Source organism: Pleurodeles waltl, chromosome 10 (assembly GCF_031143425.1).
Source record: "Pleurodeles waltl isolate 20211129_DDA chromosome 10, aPleWal1.hap1.20221129, whole genome shotgun sequence".
NCBI classification, from domain to species: Eukaryota; Metazoa; Chordata; class Amphibia; order Caudata; family Salamandridae; genus Pleurodeles; species Pleurodeles waltl.
The window spans coordinates 666,406,234-666,426,230 of NC_090449.1; the positions used below are offsets into that span (position 1 = coordinate 666,406,234).

The following is a 19,997-nucleotide window of genomic DNA, read 5'->3' on the forward strand; positions in this document are numbered from 1 at the left end:
GATCGAAAGAAAGAACCATGCAGCTATGCTGGGAATACCTGAATGGGTGTGTGTACAGTGCAAAGCTCAGGGTGAAAAAAGGTGCCTGGAATAATGGCTCAGCCCTTCAAGAGAAAATGCAGGAAGTCTGGTGAGCCAGCTTCGGAGCAGCCCCAAGTCAGGTCCCATTTCCTGAGGGAGAAGACCCATCAGCCCTTGAAGGAACTGAGCCCCAGGAACTTAGGCCTTACATGGCAGAGCTCCTAGGCCAGGGGAACCCTCTATGGAAGAGCTGTGCCGTGAACAGCGGACTTGCTCCACTCTTGACAGCCTGAGACAGCAAGCTGCTTTCCAGGAAAAGGGAAATGTCAGTTTCTCCCACAAACTACTGCAAGGAGGGACTCATGTATACGGAGGCCAGAGACCCCCAAACCTGGTGCCACTAGTAGAGTGGTAGTGTCTCAGAAGTACACAGAGTTACTATGCACTTTGGCTTATGACATCCTCTTAGCTAGGCACCTTGGACAGGCCAAAGAGTGGAGTAGGTTGGTATCTCACTACTACTCACCAGCTATGTCCCAGAAGGTGAAGGAGTTTTGCAACTCCAGCGTCACCAGTCAAGCGAATGGCAAGACAGGTGGCTACCCAAAGGCCCCCTTGATCCCACCTCCAGTGGTTGGGTTTCCATTTGAAAGGGTAGGGATTGACATTGTTGCCCCCTTATGCCCTCAAACACCATCAGGGAACAGATTTATCCTGGTGGTTATTTTATCATGCCACCAGGTATGCTGAAGCTACCACAACTCCTGCAGTTGCCTGGGCCCTGATCAGTATTTTTACCAGAGTGGGGTACCCTAAGGAGGGGATATCAGACAGAGGTAGTAACTTCATGTCAGGATACCTCAAGGCAATATGCAATGAATGTGGAGCGACTCATAAGTTTATTACCTCATATCACCTACAAGTCAGGCCTCAGAAAACCATAAAAATGTTACTAGACCTGCAGGTCGAGTAACTGGAATAATCTACACGACCATAACTGTAATGTACTTGACCCGTCAAATTATGTGATCCTAGTCAAATATTTTAGTTCACAGAGTCGCCTTGTTCTTTATTGTCTCATATGAGGGTACCTTCAAATATGTGAGCTTAGCATTTCTGGTTACAAAAAAAACTTCTTTGTTTGATTAAATAGACAAAGCATTCGCTCTATGTATAAAAAGAACCTAGCCAACACAATTTATTACTTGCCTCTTAGTTTACTAATAGCATTGCCATTAGGGCAGGAGTGTTTCTCAGTTTATGTTTAAACACTCACTTTTAATACATATATTACTAGCGCATGATGTGGTTGCATGCACACGGTCATTTACAGAGAGAACATTTCCAAGAAATGTCCAAAAACCCTCCTACTAACTTGCAGCTTTAATGATAAAACTCTAAAATGTATTAATCTGTGAAAATTGTGTTCTTGGGTTTCAGAAAACACACATACATATATATATATATATATATATATATATATATATATATATATATATATATATATTTATTTTCTTGGCACATAACTGAGTAAAGTGTTCAGATTTATTTGTATCCTATTTCGTCACAAAGAAGTGCAAACAATGGGCTTTCACAACAACTGAAATATATTTTGTAATTATTTGTACAGTTGACTTATCTATTTAAATGTGTGTTAGGAAAAACCTGACAAGATCCTGGAACTCTGCAGTGAGAAGTAAAATTAATTACAAGACAAACTGACTTTTGACCTGTCTCTGAACACATACCAAATGTGACAAGAACCAGATTTAATGGCATCTTTACTGTTCCTCCACTTTCTGACTTAACAGAACACCTGTTCTTTGTCAACTCGCCAGAAGGGGCGAGTAGGTCCTAAAAATGGCTCGACCTGATAAGATATGGCTCGCCATAGCAAGTGGGCCAGTAGAATTTCAGGCCTGCAAGTAAATGGTTTAGTTGAGAGATTCAACAAAACCATGAATGGCATGATTGCAGGACTCCCTGAAAAACTCATAAGAAGATGAGCCATCCTGTTACCATGCTTGCTTTTCGCCAACAGAGACGTGCCACAGAAGGGAGTAGGTTTTTCCCCCTTTGAACGTCTGTATGGACATAGTCTTAGTGGGGTACTGTGTTTAGTAGGGGAAGGCTTAGTGAAGTTTCTCAAAGATTCCAAGCAAAACATTGTGGACTATGTGTTGGGCCTACGTTCTAGGACAGCTGAGTACACTGGAGATAACATCCAAAAACCTTGAGGCCAGCCAAGATCTTCAGAAGCTCCGATATGACCAGAAGGCTGTCATGGTGTAGTACCATCAAGGACAGAAGGTGTTGATACTTGAGCTTGTGGCTTCCAGGGCACTCCAGGACATACAGAGTGGTCCTTACCCTATCCTTGAAAGAAGAGTGAGATCACCTACCTGGTTGGCCTAGGCAAGCCCAGGAATCCTCACAGGGTCATCCATGTGAACCATCTAATGCTCTTCAATGGCAGGGATGATGTGGACATGCTGATGGTCAGTGATGAGGATCAGAAAGAAGAGAGTGGGCCTCTCCCTGACCTCCTCTCCTTCAGCCCCAAATATAGGTCAGTTGATGGAGTAGTCTTTTCAGACACACGCACTGCCCAGCAGCAAGCGGACTGCAGGCAAGTCCTACAGCAGTATACTGAGTTTTTTTTTTTTTTACCTGCCCACAGGTCAGACTCATTGGTGTGTCCATGATGTGGACACTGGTGACCACATGCTTGTCAGGAGCAAAATCTATAGACAGTCTGACCAAGTGAATGATAGCATCAGAGCCAAAGTAGGCAAGATGCTCGAGTTAGGGGTAAATGGGTAGAGGTCTCAATGCAGTCACCAAGACAGATGCTCATCCTCTTCCAATAGCAGATGAACTTATTGACAGGTTAGGGGCAGCCAAGTTTCTCAGTAGTTTTGATTTGACATCAGGTACTGGCAAATCAGTCTGACCCCTGGAGCAAAAGAAAGATTAGCATTCCCGAACCCAGAAGGACACTACCAGTTCACTGTTATACCATTTGGGTAAACGAATGCCCCTGCCACCTTCCAACGGTTGAGAAACAAAATACTTGCTGGGCTGGAAGCTTTTAGAGCAGCATTTCTTGATGAAATTGCTATCTCTAGCTCCACTTGGCAGGATCACCCGATACATCCTTGGCAATGTCCTTGAAGCTCTGTGAAATGCAGGCCTCACTATCAAGGCAAGTAAGTGTCAGATAGGGCAGGAAACTGTTGTATACTGGGATCACCTTGTAGGTGGAGGCCAAGTTCAACCACTACAACTCAAGACCCAGACAATTTTAGACTGGGAAGCCCCAACCACTCAGACCCAAGTCAGGGTATGTACTACTGGAGGTTTGTGAAGGGTACGGTGCCATTGTGGCACCCCTCAGAGTTGAAACCCATGAAAACGCCAAAGAAAGTACACTGGACAGTGAGCTGTCAAAACGTTTTTGACACTCTGAAGGAAGCAATGTACTCAGCACCCATTCTAAAAGTTCCAGATTATTTAAAGAGAGTTCATAGTGGAAACAATTGCCTCTGATCATGGGATAGGAGCAATCCTATACCAAACCAATGATGATGTTAGCCATGACCAACCTGTTGCTTTCATTAGAAGGTTACTCCCCAGACAGCAGTGTTGGAGTGCCATTGAGAGGAAAGCCTTTACTGTGGTCTGGTCCCTGAAGAAGTTGAGACCATACCTGTTTGGTTCTCACTTCCTTGTTCAAACTAACCATAGGCCTCTTGGGTGGCTGATGCAAATTAAAGGTGAAAACCACAAACTGTTGAGGTGGTCCATCGAGGAACACAGACCTGGGACTGACCACACCAACGCAGATGGCCTTACTCTCATGCAAAAGGTTAGTCTCATTCTTTTCATTGGGGGTGGGGTTATAGGAAAGTACCCCTTTTTTACATGGACCCCAATTTGTTGCTTGGTATTTGATGCAATTTTGACTAAAAGTGCATGTGGTTCCTGCAAACCAGGTCCCAGTGCCAGATCTCTTTCCCTAAAACTGTGAAATTTTTTCCCAATTGGACAAATCTTTGGGACCCCTGCAAGTCCCCAGTAAATGGTACCCCTGGTACCTAGGCATGGGTACCAAAGAGCGTCCCCAAGAGCTGCAGCATGTATTGTGCCACCCTCAGGGACCCCTCACCTAGCACATGCAGACTATCAATGCAGGCTGCGTGTCCTGGCAAAGTTAAAAATGAAAACACAACACGGCACTCAGCTTGTGTGCCATGTCTCCTAACACTGCATGCAATACATGTAAGTCATACCTCCAGTAGGCCTTACAGTCATAAGGAATGGTGCAATATATTACCTGTGAGGAACTATATGCAAGAACAGATATGCCTCTGCTATGTGTTTGTCGATTCTCAGATATAGTGAGTGATAGTGAAGCATTTTTAAGTCCATTTGATGGACACATGATGGCTCCACTGAAAATAGGGACATTTAGTATCAAACATCTCGTATTAATAAACCCCACTGATGCCGGTGATAGACTTACTAATACATGCACACAGAAGGGACTTTAGAGGTGCCCCCTGAAAACCTACCAGTTACCTGTGTGCTGCCTGACCAGTTCTAACTGCCCATCCACCACCAGGTGTGTTTATGACCCCCCTGGGATGACAGCCTTTGCTCTTGGGAGGACAGGAACAAAGCCTGCTCTAGCAGGGGTGTTAGCACACCCCTCCCCACAGGATGACCTGTGAATCTGCATTCTAAGGATGGGGGCTTCAAAGAAGTCCATTGCCCTTCATATGTAGATCTGGCTTCCCTTGAAGGAGAGAATGCCAACGTCCCCCACCCCTTCCCCCCTGCCCCCCTCGTGATACATTTTGCCCATGGACAGGCAAGAACATTAGTAGTCTGAGAGGTGTGTCCACCCCATAGGTCAGTCCCACCCTTAAGGTGAGTTGCCGAATGTAGACACCACATTTAGAAGTCTGCCATCCTGGTGTTGACAGAATTAGGATCTCTGGGACAGGGTTATGCCCACTTCCTACAGGAAGTGGTTGGGGTAGTAACCCAGGGGTAAGTAGCCTATTGGCTACTACCCTACACTCCCCGAAACACCCATAAATTCAGTATTTAGGGGTGGCCTTGGCACCAGGAAATCAGATCCTGCTGACCTGAAAAAGGATGACACTCCGGAGACGCAAAAGCGAGAACTGAAGACCAGTGACGGACTGGGCGCCAACTCTGCCAGCCAACTTCGACAATCGCGCCAAAATCGCCTCGTCCTCAAGCTAATGAAAAGTCCAAAAGCTCAGGAACACTGCAAGCCTTCACCCCAGCTCCACGGAACTCCTATGGAGGAGCGGAGCTGCTCCCCTGCATACATGCAGGCGCCCAAGAACCACTGAAGAGGACTTTGGACCGCCAAAACCACCGGACTGCACCACTGCATCTGAGCCTCCTAGCTCATGTGAAAGTGGGCCAACGGTGCCACCTTGGTCCCCAGTCTCGCCAGCGGCAAAGTCCATTGTGCGTTTACCCACTGCAACCTTCACTTCGACGCCTGCAGTCTCTTTGGCAGGCCCCCTTTAAGAGTCTCCGGTAACAGGAAACCAGAAGGTCCACTGCACCTCTGCACCCAGACACCCTGGACCAAGGAGAAGAGGACCACTGGTGTCTCTGCATCCACCAGGCTCGTGAGACGTGAGCCCACTCACTGGTTCACCCGGACTGGTCCACAGTCCATGCTTGAAGCCTGTTTCTGTGGTCACCTATACTCCAACGGTCCAAGAACCCTCTGCACCCAGCCACCCCGGACCAAGGAGAACTGTTGTCCCTATATCCCCAAGCATCGCAAGACCTGAGCCCACTCAGTGGCTCATCCAAACTGGGCACCTAGTCCTAACCTGCAGCCTCTTTCCAACTGGATCGATCCCCATTGAATATTGTCGGGCACCCGACACTGCACTACACCTCTGAACCCGGCCACCCCAGGGCAGCCCAGTGTGACCTGCTGGTGCGGTCTTGACACTTGCCCAATACTCACCTTAAGTCAGGGTGAACCGTCTTCTAAGTCGCTTCGCTCGGTTTGCCATATTTGTTGTTCCTACATAGGCTATCATTGCAGCTACCAAGACTTGCCCTATGTTGACTTTTCAAAACTGTAAAAATCTCTCTTGCAAAAGGTACTTACATGATTGTATTGATTCTGGTGACAAACATTTATAAAGATACTTGTTATTTTTGTAAATTGGTGCTGATCTTCTTAGTGTGTCGTGTGTCTCATTTATTGACTATGTGTGTATTTGCAGATGTCTCACACTCCTCTCTGATAAGCCTAAGGCTGCTCGACCACACTAACCCCTAAAAGAGCATCTTGGGATTGCCACAGCAAGCCCTGTCCACTAGTAAGGGAACCCCTGAACTCTTTGCACAGTATATCTCATCTTGATATAACTTATGAGAAGCCAGCTTTCTACAGGTACTTTCCGCCAGGACAGGAGACACAGATGTTCCAGAAACTGGGAACATGGCTGGTATAGATTCCACAAGCCTTCACTGTCATAGGCAGAGACCTGGATCTTATCATGCGGTGGGCCATGACAGACTGGTGCAAAGGGTGCAGAGGACAGGTAGAGATACCTGATTACACACTTCCGTAGAGGCCCCAGGACTATTTCTGAAGGGAAACACACCCCATGGAGAGATATTTTTATATGCTGCGGTGACTGGAGGGTCTACGTCCAGGTTGGATTACATGCAGGTCTTTCAGGCACAGGCACAGGCACAATACTTCCAGGACATGCGTTATCTGCCAAGGGAAACCTGAGATCACTCCCTGCTCACAACTAGTAAGACAGTGCGACCCCATTAGGACTGACCCTCATGGAGATTAGACCCTTAGGAACTGGAGAATTTGGAACACGAGGCAACTGCTGAGAGACACCACAGAGTTATATTTTTTAAAGAGAACGCAGGGTCAGTGGAATCAGAAGTCGCAATTTGGGAGGCCTACAAGGCAGTAGAGAGATCCCCATTGCCCACATAGCTGGGAAGAAGAGAGAGAAACAGGAACTGCTTGAATTAGAGGTAAAAATGGTGAAGTGGAAGGAGAATATACTTATAGGCTTTGTCCAGAGCTTCTCCATAGGGTAGGCCCATCTAGACTAAAGTATAAACGTCTGACAGATGATGTGATATGGGCCCAATTCAGATCATAAGCTGTATAAGGTGGGAACTAGGCAGGGAAACTGATTGGATGGATAACAAAACTGGAGGAAGGGAGGCACTAGATATACCAAGTGGAGAATGCCAAGGGGACTATTTGTTTGGGTGATGGACAAACTGGTCCACTCCTCTGCAGCTCATCTTGCAGAATTATACAGACATGGGGGCCGTCCAGGCCTAAAATCTCCAGAGTTTTCTGAATGATCTTCTTACCCAAGTCCTTGATGGTGCATTATTGCAAGATAAAGAGATTAGTGTGGAGGGGATTCACAAAGCAATACATCAGTTGCAGAGGGAGAAAGCCTTGGGTCCAAATGGCTACCTCCCTGAGGTTTTCAGGTGTATGGGACATCAGCTCAGGAAACTACTCTACGCAGTTAGAGAGGCCAGGAATTTGCCCCAGGATTTGAAAACGTCCACTATATTACTCATATACGAGGAGGGCAAACCTCCTGACCAATGCGCCTCCAACAAGTACACAGCGAAGTGAAGATCTAGGCCAAAATATTAGTAACCCCCCACATAGGTGATTGATAAAAGGATTTCTCCGGATCAGTCAGGATTATGCTGGTGCGGGCCAATCATCATACTCTGCAATGGCTCTTAGAGTGTCTGGCATGGATAAGGGACCCTGGGAAACCCCACTCTCCTCCTGAGCTGGATGCTGAGAGAAACTTCAATTCAGTGGAATGGAATTTCCTGCTGGAAGTGCTGGACAGGATGGGCTTCATGAAGAACTTTATATGGTGGGTATGCCCGTTTCACATCACTCCGATTGCCAAGGTGAGTCCAAGGGTGGTGTCAGTGTCTGCTCTGGGGATGGGGGACAAGACACAGAAAACCTCCATCCCAGTTCTCTCCTGTTGGATACAAATGGAACACAGCAGAAGATGATATGCTGCTATGCATGTCGGAGCTGAAATTCTCAAAACCCAGGGCTCTTGAAATCATTGACACCTTTGGTAGGTACTCTGGGATTCATATTAATTGGAAAAAGTTGGTGGAATTTCCATAGTCCAATTAGGTTCTGGGGAGCACTGGTCATGGCCTCCTGCAATGGCTGCTGAGAAATTTTGGTACTTTGGAGTCCATGCCACACAGGATGAAGGAAAATTCCAGAGGTGTCCTGGGACGGGTGCTGGAGTACAAGAGGGTCGTGGGACACTGGAGAGAGCTCCCGCTATCCCTGCTGAAAAGGGCCATACTGTTTAAAATGATCACACTTCTGAAATTCTTATACCTGCTACAAAACACACTGTAGAAAGTCACTGAAGAATTTTTTTTGACAGTGGATTAAGTGACCTGAACATTGCACTGGTATGGGGGCATTCTGCGAATAGCCTCGCAAAAGCCTACCAAAAACCTGTACGAGGGTTGGATCGCCCATCCTGGCTTCCATCTATATTACTGGTCAACAAAGCTACTGATGGTGAATGAGTGGGCATTTGCCTCCCTTCAGGAGCCATCCCCTACAAGCAGACAGGCACGCCATGCGTTCTGTCTGGTATCTGCAGTGGTTATATAGCAGAAGCAGACTGGCCAATCCTCACACATCAAAGGATCTGGAGGTGAAAATATGGCCATGGAAAAAATGGAATGGAAAGTGAAACTAATACTAGAGACACCACTGTGAGAAGTGGACACGCTGGTGAATTGACAGGCTTAGAGTACTGGTGGCAGTGGGATTTGATGTGGATATCCAAGTTAAAGGCTATATGAGGCCGGCAGGGCCTGTCATCATTCAAGGAACTCCAATAAATCTGAACTGGCACCCTCCCAACATTTACGGTACAGGCAGTATCATTAGGCAATGGAGAAGTACCAGGAGAGCAACTATGGGAGGAGGAAGAAGACACCCATGTGAGTTTCAGATACTGGCAGCCCCCCTTAGCAGACAGGATATTTCCCTGCCATAGAAAAATCTTGTTAATTGTCAGCGGACCCTAGACACACTGTAGGGGAAGCGGATTTGGGAATACTGAGGGTCGAGGAGTGGTGCAAGGCATGTCAAGGGAGGGGGATATCAGGGCATGGTTAAGCGTGGTGCAATTCAAAATACTTCTGCGTGCATACTACACTATAACAAGGTTGTCCAATATGGGAAAGGAGGATTCAGACAGTTGCTTGTGGGGCTTTGGGTATCCAGGAACGTTAATGCATACTCTCTGGGACTGCCTGAAGATTCAACCAGTCTAGGCCTGGGTGGGCGACTGGGACTGTATCTTACAGCCCTACGAATAATCTGTAATCCTAGATCAAAAACTGACAATACTAGGCAGGCATCGGAAAATCTACTCGTCCACTCGCTATGGCGAGTCATATTTTATCAGGTCAATCTATTTGTAGGACCTACTCACCCCTTTTAGTGAGTTGACAAACAATAAGTTTTCTGTTCCAAGGACCACGACGGACTTGGCGCCAACCCTGCTAACCTGCCTTTAATACAAGACACTCGAGGAGCAACTGACCTGTCTTACTGCTGCAGCCCCCAAGAAACCAGGAGAGCTGCCACTGCTTCGCAAATCGCCAAGAGGAACTCTCTTGTAGCAAAGAAACTGCTATCCTGCATCTGCAGGCAACCCAAGAAATAACTGTGAGGACCGAGACCGCCAAAAACCCAACGCCGGACAGCACCACTTCACCAGAGTCACCTAGTCAGAGGTGAAAGGGGTCAACGGTGCAAGCGTGGTTCCCAGGCCCTCCAGAGATGAAGCCCAACTTGAGCTTGCCCACTGTGTAGTTCTCGACAGTGTCTGCAGACCCTAACACCCCACCCCCACAGAGTGACCACCTCCGGTGATATGAAATACACCTTTAACTTCCTCTCATGTTCGGGCACTATTTCTATGATTTCTTGTATAAGTTGTTTCATTTACTTCCACAAGGCCTACAGCTGGTACAGAAATTCTTTGCAGCAGAGGAGAAATAGAGAAGTAAAAAGAGTAAAGAAAGGGAGGGCAGAAACCTTGCTCCGATCACTGGGGTATTTCTTCATGTTGCAATGTGTGGTACATACACCAAAATGTAAGGGCCACCACTCCGATAGCACACAGACGGCATTCACCACCTCCAAATCTGTTATGATTGATCGAAGTGCAGGCATATCAATTAGTTTTGCTTGGAGCTCTGGTCTGAAATCCATAGACACTAACAAACCAAGCCTTTTCAATGAAAGTTCATTCATTCACCTGTTAGATGTATTATTTCCAATGATTGGATCCAGTCTACAATAAACAAGGATTGAAATGGAAGTCAAAGTTAAGTATAAACCCCAGGGACGCAATCATCACTTTGCTACTGTCAAACTGTGCTCTGGTGACCAACCTTTCTACTCACCCAGCTCAAATTTTACACCTCACAGCCCTACAAGTTTTTTTTTTTTCGTTCTCTTGTATTCATCTCACCCACAATGATTCTATTGCTTTCCTCACCTGTAGACCCATTTTTTTTTACTTGTGTATTTACAAGGCACACAAGAGGACCACAATGCAGCACATTTTGTACTGCATACAAAATCATTGCCTTACCTTGAAAACTGAGCAGCGAACATCAGCCGAGCTAACATCAGAAGAGAGGTCTCCAAGTACTTTTTTCAAAAGATCAGTGAGGATCTGTGGTGGGATCATCTCCCAATATTTAGCAGTTATTTTACAAACTCCAAGCACACCTGTAGATCGAACCATTGGCTGAGTATCTTCCAAAAGATTCTAAAAGGAATACAAAAAACCCATCAAGCAGATCTGAGGGAAAGATGGAGGATGTCTCATGACAACAGAAAGAGATTTGGGTTTCAAAATGCATTTTCATTTGAAAATCTTCAACATTCAAAAAGCTAATACATATATACTGTAATTGCTTTTTACTGAGTAGAACATAAGTATGCTAATGTCATTTTATGTCAAAAGATGAACCCAACAGAGTGTGATGCTGAAATGCTGAGCAATCAATCTACTACCAAGAGGGTGGAAGCAGACAATGTTATAAAAACATAGTAAATATGGTAGCCCTGGTCACCCTGCGCCTCTGGTTATAAATATGGTAAACTCGATGTATCTGTACAGGACACCAGCTTAGCCTACTCCTCACCAGTTCCTTTATTTTGCCCTTTAAATGTGTACCATACTATACAAAAAAGTAAAAGGAACAGAAAGCATGTAATTTACCTGAAGGTCAGTATGATAGCTACAAGAACGCTACAATAACTGGGTTAAGTCACAAAGTTCAACAACATAGACTAAATCACGTAGACTGAAAATTAAAGAATACCCGAAACAAAGTTAACAGAAAAAAGTTGTTATTCTTTGGAGACTATAGGATGGTGAAACACCCAGCACTCTAGGGGCACGGCACAGTTGTCGAGTAGGGAAACAGTTAAATGGATTAAGCTTGCGAGCAGGTGTGTAAAGTATATATTATCAGGCCTCCATGAGGAGGGCAGGAGGGAGTAGGAAACAGTGAGTGGACATTGCCGTGAAGCATGGTGAGGAGCAAACAAGGGTGTAGAGTGGGGTCAGGCATGGAAATTAGCATTATAATGTGGATTAGGTTGGGAAGCGGTGAAGGTACAGTAGGAAACAATGTGGGGAATGGGCACAGCAGCAGGGCAATGTGCAAAGTAGAGGTACATCTGAAAAGCATGCAGGAAGACATTGTCAATAGAACAGAGGAGTACAATTAGACCAAAAGAGATTAATAATTGCTTTGCAGAACTGTTCCCCATGAAGGCAGGCAAAATGCAGGTACTGTTAAAAAATGTGATGAAGTTAGGACTTTCCACTGTGGGCTGATTAGCATGACATATGAAAACAAATTGGAAGAGATGAAAAAACAATATTTAGTAAATGTATGTTTCTACTCAATATTCAAGTCAGTTTAATTTCTCTGCACTCAGTTTAATAACCGAGGTATATTAATATGAAGGAAAGACCTAACTTAATATATTTTCATGATCAGTTGACGCTGCTGAACATAAACCTTGCAGTTAACACCCATGCATAAGGTGTGCTTACAAGAAAAGGTGTGTCAAGGTCTAGGAATCCATGACACAGGTTCTACTGATTGAGCTAGGCCTATGTAAGGTCACAGACACTACCTCGGCCATAGAGAGCAATCATGAATTACAGAAGCCACAGTGCATCAATTTCTTACTGTCCTCTAGCAAGCATGATATTATCCACAGTGTGTGGAAGCTTTTGCTCCTGATTTGCAAAACACAAAGTATATTCAAGGGCGTTGCAGGAATCCACATTTTGAGCTACCTCAGTTGAATGTGCCAAGAATAAAGTAGGGAGAAAATTCTCTTGACTCAGATGGAAGACCACAACCATGTTTAGCAAAACAGGTGTGCATTCAGAGCACCACTCTATCTATCAAGAACAATGTATACAGTTCTTAAGGTGATAGATCTAGCATCTACTTGATCCTTTGAGTAGCCACCAGACAACAGCTTTTCATGGCACCATATTAATGTCACCGGATGATATGGGCTCAAAAGGCTCACAGCTTATAAAGAAAGATAAAAATTCAAATAATAAGAGGATTACTAAAAGGAATAAACAATATATGACAGCATCAAAATTAATCTAAATATGCTTGTTCACCGTAAATAGTATTCCCTGGAAGCGTGGGCGTATGCCCCAATCACTGAGACAGGCCTTCAAGGGCTTAACTAAAAAGCTTGAAGAAAAATAAAAAAGCTCTGTATGAATTACATTTGAGGGTCTGCCTTTCTTGGTGCCAGTGACCACAACAAATTTGACTGCTGCTGAATTGCTCTATGGACGAAGTCTATTAGCATCTTAAAGAGACTCAGTGACAAACCCCACACGTTCAGCAATAGATATGAGGAGTAAGAAAATGGATACAGCATACATTTTCGGCTGGGGTGATGTCATCAAGTCCTCATTGTAAGTCTCATTACAAACGAAAAACTCAGTTAAGTTCAGAGGAGCAAGTGGACTAATTTTACAAGAAATTACTTTTGGAGCAACTATATCTGATATTGGAGTAATGAATTTGGAGGAAACGACAAGAATTACCTTTTCTTTTGCGGGAACTCCTACCCCATCTGATAACCTCAAAAGCTTTTACTTTTGTCAGACACCCATTGTGACCTCAGCAAGTGCTGCCTGATTCCTCTGCTTACGCATACAGCACAGTATTAATTTTCTTGCTCCATAATGAAAGGTGACACCATAACGAGGACGTATTGCCCAAAACACCTCCTCCCAAACAGAAAGCAAAAGGGGAAGAGGCGGAAGAGAGAGAGATAGAAAACGAGAGTTATGTGCGTGTACTACATGGCAAAGTATAGTGTTCACACCTTGTAAAGGACATTAGTTGTGCGAAGGAGATTCAAAAATGTGATCTGAAAATTAAGTCAAATGACCCACAAGCAAAATAAATACGGCAGGACAGCAAGAGGATAAGTCCAAAAATAAGTTTTGAGGAAGGAGGAGATCTCCACGGAAAATTTTTTCTCCATTGAGAAACACCATGTCCTGCACCCCCACCTAATCTGGGGTCACCTATTGTCCTGCTTCCCACTCTGGAAGGGGAAGCAGGACAATAGGTCCTTGTGCTCCAACCACTTCTATGGTGGGAAGGGGTTGATTCATAGTTTGTGAATGCCAACAAACTTCAACGTGAGAGTGTTCTCAAACTTTCAAGGCAAGCTATGCCTTGAAAAGCCAAATTCCCATTGCTTGAGTGGGATCTATGACTGTAGAGATGTCCAAACTCACAACAGATATTGCCACCCCAATAGAAGGGCTTAAAACTCCCTGAAATCCCTTTATTGTTTATCACCTGCAGGAATTCATAAAGTAAATTTAGTTGTAAGCTAAAGTTTAGGACGGAAATTATCTTTGTGAATAGAGTCTGTATTGCCTAAACAGATACATGATGCCAGGACTGTTGCAGAGTTTCCAATTCAACCATTTTTTACGGTACTAAACAGACAGTGACTTTTCTCCTGCAACAAGATGGTGTGGAAAGAAATCGGGTTATCTGTAAAAGAAGTGTCAAATTCCGAGGTTCTAAAAATGCTTCAGACTAAACAAGAGAGCACTAGGTCTTCAAACTAAAGTGCAGCACGGTGAAGAAGAGTTTATAGGCTAGGCATCTGGTGACTTCAATCCTATGAAGTACAGCAATGGAAAATAAAATATGTAAGCAGAAGAGCTAGACTAAAAGGGTGTAAGTGCATCCTACACCCGTCTCTTAGGAGTAGCCTACACCTGAAACACGTCCATATGCCTGACAATGAGTATGGTCTGGGTGTTGCTTATGATGCCAAAACAGCATCAGGCTACTTTAAATAGTTTGCAGATGGTGAAATAGTAAGTCCTTTTATCAATGATCAAACCGGAACGGGTTAACCTGTGTGCAGGTTAACCCGTCCCAGAGTTGCCCTGGAGACAGACACTGGAAAACCACTGACCTGAATAATGGAATTGCCCAAGAAGTGAATTTAAAAAATATATTATTTTTCTGCAAAAACATTAATTTGCACGCTGAGAGTTCACAAACATGTGATCAAGAACAATCATGAGCAGTAAGTGCACGGAATTGCATGCTTACAAAAAGCTGTTCGAACTGCTTCTGAATTTCATTGTCCATGTCCTCATTATTTATATGGGGATCTCTCAAGGGAAATGCTTCAATGAAGAGCAGTGCGGCATTAGATCGAACCTCAGAATTTGCTGCCTGTCAGAAACAAAATACAAGCCATTTCAGTATAGGAAAAGTTGACTGCACTCAACATAAATATATACTACAAGAATGTGCAAACCACTGCATCTCTGTCACATCGCATTCAGGTTTTGAAGTAACTACCTATAGCTGTCAAAATAATTGCAGTTATAACATAACAAAAAGAAAAGGCAACATTAGTAATCAAACGTTAAAGACATCGAGTATGCAAGAGACCATTTTGAATGTACGAAACCGGTAAACGATGGGCCTGGGCCATCAAGTAAAAGATGGAAAAGTTACATACCTTCCGCAACACCGTTTCCTATGCATATAAGAATACAAACCAGTACATGATGTAGCTCTATGGGCGTCTCACACCACCTCTGAAAGTGACAAAAGAGGGAGGGGGGTCTAGGCACAACCCTCTGCACAAATGCAGGTTTAAATTAGACTCTTCAGCACACTCAGCTGTAGCTCAACCATGACAAACTGAAAATGACAGTGGGACCTTTTATACAGTTACAGAAGTCCACTCCACAGAAAGTGAGGAGGGAGGACAACGAAGAATCTGCAGTTAGAGTAGATACTGGATTTTTATTTATTTATTTTTTATCAAAGATAAGTAACTTGTCCTTCTGATGGATACTTCTAACTCCATATTCTTCACCTTTTGAACAGATAACCAAGAAATTCCTCCAAAAACGTGGAGGTCTGAATAGTGGACTTACATTAAGAAGTCATGCAGGACCATGCAGGCAAAACTGCCCGCTTCACAGACCTTACTGTTTAGGCAGAAATAATCGTTGAACATAAACATTGCACCCTCTTAGCTACACAGCAGATGTCTATCTAGTGAAGGAACACCCCTCACCAAAGCTGTCAGAGCAGTCTTCCCTCTAGTAAAATGAGCATGTAGGATCCCAGGTGGTCCCTATGTGGCCAGAGCATTGCATGGCTTTATGCACAGGATGATTCACCTGGACATGGTTTATTTATGTACCCTTCCTCTTGTTAGCACCAGTAACCCTCACTAAAATCTGGTCATCCACTTGGTACTCTCTTCTACACTCTAGCTACAAGCAGAAAACTCTCTTTGGCTCTAACTGGTTAAACCTCGCCACCTTTTTAGAGGGATCTCGTAGAAACAAAATGGCAGAGATCTTGATGTACTGAACCACATGGCAGTAAGACTTTAGGTAGAAATTAGAACAAGTCCTCTGCATCAACTTCTCAAAGAAGGTAGATGTACAGTGAAGTACTGGCCTGCAGCTCACAGATGCAGTATGAAGAAGCAATCCCAATGAGAAACACAGTCTTGAGGGTGAGCAACCTGAGACCAGCTATGCATAGGTTTGAATGGCATGCACATTAAAACTTAAGGACCAAGCTGAGGTTGCATTAAGGTATAGTGGAAGGCATTGGCGGGAACATGTACATCAATCATTTGAGAAATATCATCACAACTGAATACTTGAATAGCAAAGGCTCATTAGGCAAACAGAGAAGACTGAAAATATCCAACATGTAACCTTTAATTGTGCCCATTTCAAAGTTTTCCTGGGGGACAACTTGGCCTGTAGTGGATCAATTGACGGTCCCCACACCTGGCTACATATTCTCCAATGCCCCAAAGAAACAGATATGCTAGAATGACATGTAGCCACAAGAATCACATTCATTGCTTCAGCATGCAAGTCAAAACTGTTCAGGTGTCGCCTTTCAATTTCCATGCATGGAGTTGTAAGTTGTGGCGATTCGGGTGCCAGCTTCGCCTTGTTGCCAAGACAGCATGTGAGGAAGTGGGGAGTATTATATGGTGTGGTAGTACAACAATCACTGTGCAATATACTTACCAACCCCTTTAGGACCCTTGGGTTTAATTTGCTGAACCCTCAAGCTCAATCCTGGGTATCTGTGGCACTGAGTAGCATTAATAGATCAGTGCAATTTAATTAAATCGCAAACCAGCCTTGGCAAAGTCAATGAATTGGAGACGTAGGAGCGTTTTCCAGGAAAACTTAGGTAAGTGTCAAAGAGATTGGTTAGAATTACTCAGGGCTACCAACTCTGGCAGGGAACTAGTCAGGGGATCAGCAAGGTCAAAAACAGTTATCTTCACAGGAGAAGCAGTACTTCAACAGTTCCTAGGCACTTTATCAGTGTTGCAATGGACTCCTATGAAATCGTCCTGATGCAAGGGATGAAGGATGCTATGGATGCAATGCATTTGACAGGGGTCTTCCTGCAGGGGATCCTCGGTCCACAACAATGCTGAGGGGGTCCCTGGTTGCAGGTTTGACGCCCCACAAAGTTCTCTCGGCCTGGCAGAAGCCCACTCATCACTGGACTGCTAGTCACCCATTGCCACACTCACAGGCCAATCCCTCCTGCGTTGATAACTTCCCATCTCAGGGTCCCAGAAAGTCTCCAACAGCACTTTCTGGCTCAGCGAACTCTGATGCAACTCTGTGCTTTGGGACTTGATCCTCTGTGCTTTAAAGTGGCAGTGGAAGAGGCTTGAAGACTTTGATCTACCTAACTGTCCCAGCAGGCTTCTTCAGCTGTTGTATCCCAGTACTGCGAACAGGAGGAGAGTCAGCTGGCCCTTGAAGCTTTCTGGAATTGTTTGGCTCTGAAGAAAAATTCTCCTTGAGAAGAACACGGCATGCACAGTCCCTCTCTCCGCTAGACAACAGGTGCAGTCATTGTCGGTGCAGCTTCCCTTAGCTGGTCCCTCAGTGCAGCAAGGTATTCCTTATTTGGTCCTTCAGAGTCATTCGAGATCTGAGGTCTGGGTGCCAGGGGTGCCACTCTTGTGCTCAGAAAATGCCCTCAGGGCTGGATGTGGCTGGTAGACAATGGGCTACCTGATTCCTTCCCACCTGGTGACCATTTCCTGTTAAGTGTGGCATCTGGCTAACCCAGAATGCACCTATCTGCCACTACCAATATGGTGAGACCCCTCTCCCGTTGAACAGACCTCCCAGGCCATCCCTGAAGTGGCTACCTCAGGGCTACACGGCCCTGGGAAAACCGGTTTGGCAACTGGTTTCCATTCTCTGCTCCAGAGCCAGCCTATCTACCGCAACAATGGGCCAGGTCTCCACCCTGGTGCCCCACATCTCCTCTTCAAACGCTGCTTCACCTTTGAAGCCTGCCTTTTGGGGATAAAACTTAAGTGACCTCCTGCAGGAGGGAGGGCAACACCCCCTGGACTGCAATCTCTCATTGATCTCCTTCCTGAGATTCATTGGCACAACTCTCCAGGAAGACAGAAACCTGTCTCGTGCAGCAGGATCCGTGTGAGCCTGGTTACGTACAGGAGTTCTAAAAGCATCAATGTGGCAGCTTTGCTAAAGCTGCACACTGCAACAAGTTACATTAATTTCGACCAGCGGCACTAGTTGGGCTTAATGTAACAAGTTGGGAGGATGGCACCAATGGAGACAAGGTTTTGGGTGGCAGGCGACAGATTTCGTTACCTAGACATGACAATAGCCCTCTCTCAACAGTGATACTAGGATATAAACATACTGCCACTGCTGCCAATGACAAAAAACTACTTTAAAAAAAAACCTAGCCATCTCTTCCGCTTTCCATGCCAGGCTGGGGGTGTTGTTTAAAATGGGTGCTTTCTCCTTGTTCATTATGTGTTCCGCAACACTATACCTATGAACTGCAGCCCAGATTCTTTGCAGAGCTACAGGCCCAATTCATGTTCCTCTGGGCAGGGGAAAACTCCCCGGGTCTTCTTCGAAAAATGGTGCCATACGAGGCAGGATTGGGCTGGGCCAATGTCGAACTATACTAATGGGCGTCTTAGATGATCCCCATAAAAGACTGGCTCTATGTGGACACAGATTACCCTGCTGTGAGGTTGGAGCTCAACCTCATTCATCCTCACGGAAACTTCAATGTTCTGTTCAGTAAGTCCACTTCTTCATTCCCTGCCACTGGTTACAAGTCTCCCCATTCTCCGTTGGCACACTGCACTAAAGCACCTCAATGGCACGCCACAATCACAGCAGCGACATTGCTGTGGCAGGGTGCACGGCTGTCAGAAACAGAAAAACTCTGGGTTCGCTTTCTGGGACTTAATAGGCATTTTCACCCTTCGAAAGGTCTGTAAGGGAAGCCCCATTTGATACTACCACGAGTCAGCTGCAGAGTTCCACTTCCACTCTTCACAATTCTATCGGTAGCGACACCTGAGACACGCACCAGACAAGAGACTCTGGCTAACTGCAGTCCCCAAGTAAAATCCCATAGAATGTCACTTACGGCTAGGTAACCTTGCTAAGAGTGGGGTATCTCGCTGTTAAACAAAAGAAGAATCACTAAAAAACCCAAAACACTACTGGAGCTCAGGGTGAATAGGGAGACAAACTTAGGCACCCTAGAGGATGAAGAATGGACTGAGGCAAAGATCGCATCCACGCAGTTGGCTATCTCAATGTGTTTTTGCCTCATTCAGTTCGACAAATTCTACTATTCCCCATCCTGGCTGAGGCAGATGGGACGAGCAAGTAGCTCTGCTTGCCTCGCTGTGGGGCCTTGTTGGGCACCTTCTACCACATGGTCTGGGAATGCCCAATTAATCGTACCGATTGGTTATTTATCAATAGAGCCCTGAGCAGCCCTATAGACTGCCAAACTCAACTATATCCTAAAATTCCTCTTCTGGGCATCATGGATAATTTGGAGGGGCCTCAGAGCACACAATCCCTAGTGCCCATGGGTTACCTGGTGGCGAAGAGACAGAGACCTAGCACGACACTGGCATGACACCCATCGCTTACCGAATTGACTACTGGGATGAGCCACTGTGTGGCAATGGCGAAACTGGTGTAAAAGGCCCAAGGGGCTCATAGAAAATATGTACAAATTGAATTCAGTCGTCTGCCAACTTGGGGTGAGCCCAGACCATCTGGCAGGGGTATCGTCCGAGAGTTGCAGCACTGTACCATTGTGTATACTATGTGTTGGTACTCTGAGGGGTTGAAAAATCGACCAAAACCAGCTTGAAACTAATACAACTAAAGATATGACAGCAGACAAATTATACCCTAGTACAA

General features: G+C 45.2%; 1 protein-coding gene across 2 annotated transcripts in view; it reads right to left on the bottom strand.

Annotated features, from left to right (window-relative positions):
* Positions 1–19,997, bottom strand: part of NCAPG2 (non-SMC condensin II complex subunit G2) — a 269,347-nt gene that overhangs the window by 186,141 nt on the left and 63,209 nt on the right. For both annotated transcript variants that reach the window (XM_069211162.1, XM_069211164.1), the window contains 2 exons: positions 14,809–14,934; positions 10,755–10,934 (listed from right to left, as the gene is read on the bottom strand). In XM_069211162.1, the coding sequence (XP_069067263.1) occupies positions 10,755–10,934; positions 14,809–14,934 (306 nt within the window). The remainder of the gene's footprint in view (positions 1–10,754; positions 10,935–14,808; positions 14,935–19,997) is intronic.